Raw genomic sequence first — 3,826 nt, 5'->3', positions numbered from 1 at the left:
GGCCAATACGTAAGAGCTTAAGGGCCAATATATAAGAGTCTAAGGGCCAATATGTTGAAAACCTAAGGGTCAATGAGCCTGAGTCAAAACTTGATTCGAGGATCAATCCCTGAACGGTCAACTATTACCAATTACTCATCTAGCACAACCTAAGGGTTCCTATCTTAATGTCCAACAAATCGGACTAATTATCGACAAGCATCAACACTCAAAACATAAACAAAGACACAAGCAAGTGGAAATTCATATAAAGGGAAAACCAAAGGGTTCCTTTTTTATTATAAATAATGGTATGAAGATACATTTACAACACTCCTGTAGGGAGCCCTATACAATGAACAACAAAGTAAAACCTAGTCTACCCTCGAGAACTTAGTCTTTCCACCCTCGGGGACTATGTCTCCATCGGCTCCCTCGGGACAAGCTCTCTCACCGGACCTCTCCTTGTTGTCTTCAGGATCGGAAACAAGGAACTTGGCATCGAACTCATCCGCCTTGGCCTGCTATATCTCATCTGAGAGATCGAAGCCCTTACCATGAATCTCCTCGAGAGTTTCCCTCCGGGATTTGATCCGGGCATATTCATTGCTTCTCCTCTCTCGATTAGAAGACCCCCTCAACTTCGTACAAGTTTCAGCAGCATCTTTTAGATAGATGGCCACCTTCTTATCGGCCTATGCTCAGACCTCTTCGGCTTCGGTTCGAGCATCCACGACTTCGGCCTTCATCTTCAAAACATCTATTTCAAGCTTAGCAATCCTGCTCGTCTGGACCAAGTCGCCTTCTCGAGCATTACAAAGATTTATCTCGAGGGCAGAGGCCTTAGCCAAAGCATTCCTTTTGGCCACAACATGAACATCTATTTGTGCCTTCAAGTCGTTGCATTCAGAATTGATCTGGTTAGCTTCGCCCCGAAGGCGCTCCAACGTCTCTATCTTTCTCTGTAACTGGGATACCGAAATGTTAGTTTCCGAAGATGGGTGAAGAAGCCTGTATTCCTTCAAAATAAAAGTTACCTATTTCTCGAGGTTGCCTTCGTAATTACGACTTCGGTCCAACTCTGATCGAAGATGTATCAGCTCTCTTGTCTTTTTATCACAAAGAAGCCTGAGAGATTTCTCCCCATTCAAGGCTTTACGCAACTTAGCCTCACAGTGAAACAACTCGGACTTGAGCTTATCGAAGGCCTATGAGAAAGAAAAGTTCAGTTAAAAAGGAGAGAGTATGAAGTTGGAAAAGTTATAATAACTTCAAAACTCACCATAGAGCAGAGCCGCTGAGCTTCCTCAAAGGTCGACTTCGCATCTACCGGCTCGGTCTCATCGGCCTCGATAGAACAACTCGAGGAGCTCTGATTGGGCGGAGATACATCGAAGCCCATTCCCTTCAAAGTACTTCCCGACGTCCGAGAACCAGCTGCCAAATCAGGTAATGAAGGACCTTCACCTTTCCTCGCTTGTGGAATCTCTCCCTCGAGATTAGGGGCCTCGAGCCCAGCAGGCTCAACGGTCTTGGGAGGCCTCCTGGATTGAGCCTTCAATATAGAATCATCCTCTTTGGGTGCATTGATATCCACAGAACGACCGAAAAAATGAGGTCTTCGTCAGCGGCAACATCCTTCTCGCGCCCCTGGGCGGATCCTGCTTTGCTATGGGAATCCTCGTCCTTCGAGGACCTTTTCCTTTTATTATCCTTCCCTGTCTCAGAAATCGAAGGTCTTTCCTACTCCTCAAAATGGGATGGTCTCACCTCAGAAAACTCACCGATGCCTACAACAAAGAAATTAGTGTATGAAAGGGAAATTAGTCCTAAATAGAAAGACTACATAGCACATACCATGGTTCTTAGCCTCCCATTTGCCCTTCGACAAATTTCGCCAATTGCGCTTGCCATAAGTCAAAGAGGCCGCCAGTTTGCGGGCCCAATCCGCAAATTAGGGACCTCATTTAGAATCTATGGGATCACTGCAGAAAAGGAAAGAAAATGCCCTTACGGAGTTTGGCTCCACCAAGAACAAAAATAGTAGAGTGCAGTATATCATTTACACTTGAAATTCCATTTCTCGGGAAATGGCAGGAACTCCGCAGGAATAATATCAACAGTCCTCACTTGAATAAACTGATTCATCTATCCTCGATCTTTGTCCTTATCATCACTAAAAATAAAGATCTTGGTGGATCGGCGTCGTAGTGTAATTAGACCTCGATGATGCAAAGGCCGATATAATCTGATAAGATGGCTAAGAGTTAACTCGAGCCCGGCCTTTTTAGCAAAAAATCTCATCATCAGTACAATTCTCTAGAAAGAAGGATTGATCTGATCCAAAGTAACTCAATATTTTCGATAGAATTCGAGCACGAGTCGGTTGAGAGGACCCAACGTAAAAAGGTATGTGTACACGTTCAAAAACCCCTATACGTGGGCCATAATATCCTCTTCCCGAGAAAGTACCCGTAGCCTCACCTTTTCTCCCCATCCGCAGTCTCTCCTCACAGCCTCGAGGTATCTCTGTTCTATTGATCTAATGAACCTTGATGCATGTTCTCAATGGCCCAGAACGTCGAGAGGTTTCTCTATCGTAAAATCACTCATCGAGACGAAACAGTTCGAAGTTAGCTCACCAAACGCTAGCGGTGTACCACCGATCGGGCGGGAAGTAGAGGTCAGACTTCCCTCTTCCTGGTGAGCGGATTTGGGCATGGTAGCCATAGCTCCTTCAAAACAAGAAAGGGAAGATGAAAACTCAAGCGAAAGCTTTGGTCTGATGCGGTACTAGAACTAGCGCAAAAAAGAAACTCTATAGCGAAAGGTAGTTGCACAAAGCAGTAAAGCCCTCAATGAAAGGAAAGCAAATATATATAAGAAGAGCATCGACTATTCGTTAACTTTGATAGCCAATCAGCTCTCACGATGCAATTATGACTTTTTGGGAAATGTACCGAAGGGGCCATTTCGGTCATTTCATGGTCATGTCATATGAATAACGTCATCACACCGTATTCGAGGCATCGAGGGGTCAAATCGAGTCCTTACCAACTCGACCTAGGGAAGGTATGCAATCGAAACCAGAACAACCCAAACTAGAGGGTCTCTATTACTCCGAGACCGAGCTCGAGGAAGTTAAATTCAAGTTCGAAGCTTGACTTCGGCATGAACACTAAAAGGCAAAACTTTGAAGACATTAAACAAGAAAATCGTTTACATTCCAAAAATATATTTACAAAGGTGCATTTACAAAACTCCCACGCGGAGTCCATGTACAAAAGAAGAAGAAGTAAAAAGAGCAAAGGCGGCTTAGTCTTCATCTTCGCTACTCCCTGATCCACTCACAGAGCCCTCGTCCGAAGTAGTCGGAGCTGCTGCTGTTGACTCCTCTTCCAAGGCCTTCGCTTCTTTGATCTCGACGGAGAGATCAAAATCATTGGCATGCACTTCCTTAAAGGCCTTTCTCCGAGCTTTTACCTGAGCTTGTGCAAGGGCGCGAGCCAGTTTGAGCTCGGCCTCTTCAGATATCTCCCTGGCTCGAGTATTTGTTGTAGTAGCATCATCCTGATATGAGGATAAGAGTGCATCAGCTTCAGACTTGGCCATGGATAACGCGGCATCCGACTCATCATGAAACACCTTGAATTTGTGAGCCTCCTCTTTAGAACCTTGAAGAAGACCCTGGGTCGAGGCTAGCTCCCCTCAGAGAGCATCCCTTTCCAAGGCCATGCTATCCTTGCACCGCTTCAGCTCAGGGATCTCGACATCTTTGGCCACAATCTCTTCCCGAAGCCACTTTGCTAAGGCATCCTTTCGCTCAATTTGCAAATGCCGAGTCAAG

General features: G+C 45.4%; 1 protein-coding gene across 1 annotated transcript; it reads right to left on the bottom strand.

Moving 5' to 3' along the window:
* Positions 1-680: 680 nt before the first annotated feature.
* On the bottom strand, positions 681-3,591 carry LOC138873163 (uncharacterized). Its single transcript, XM_070151603.1, has 4 exons — positions 3,331-3,591; positions 1,262-1,534; positions 1,060-1,187; positions 681-990 (listed from the first exon to the last, which is right to left on the bottom strand). The coding sequence occupies exons 1-4, from the start codon at positions 3,589-3,591 to the stop codon at positions 681-683; spliced, it is 972 nt and encodes a 323-aa protein (XP_070007704.1).
* Between the last annotated feature and the right edge of the window lie 235 nt (positions 3,592-3,826).

This window comes from Nicotiana sylvestris, chromosome 7, assembly GCF_000393655.2.
Source record: "Nicotiana sylvestris chromosome 7, ASM39365v2, whole genome shotgun sequence".
In the NCBI taxonomy this organism is placed as follows: domain Eukaryota; kingdom Viridiplantae; phylum Streptophyta; class Magnoliopsida; order Solanales; family Solanaceae; genus Nicotiana; species Nicotiana sylvestris.
This window is presented reverse-complemented; position numbering and strand designations above follow the sequence as displayed.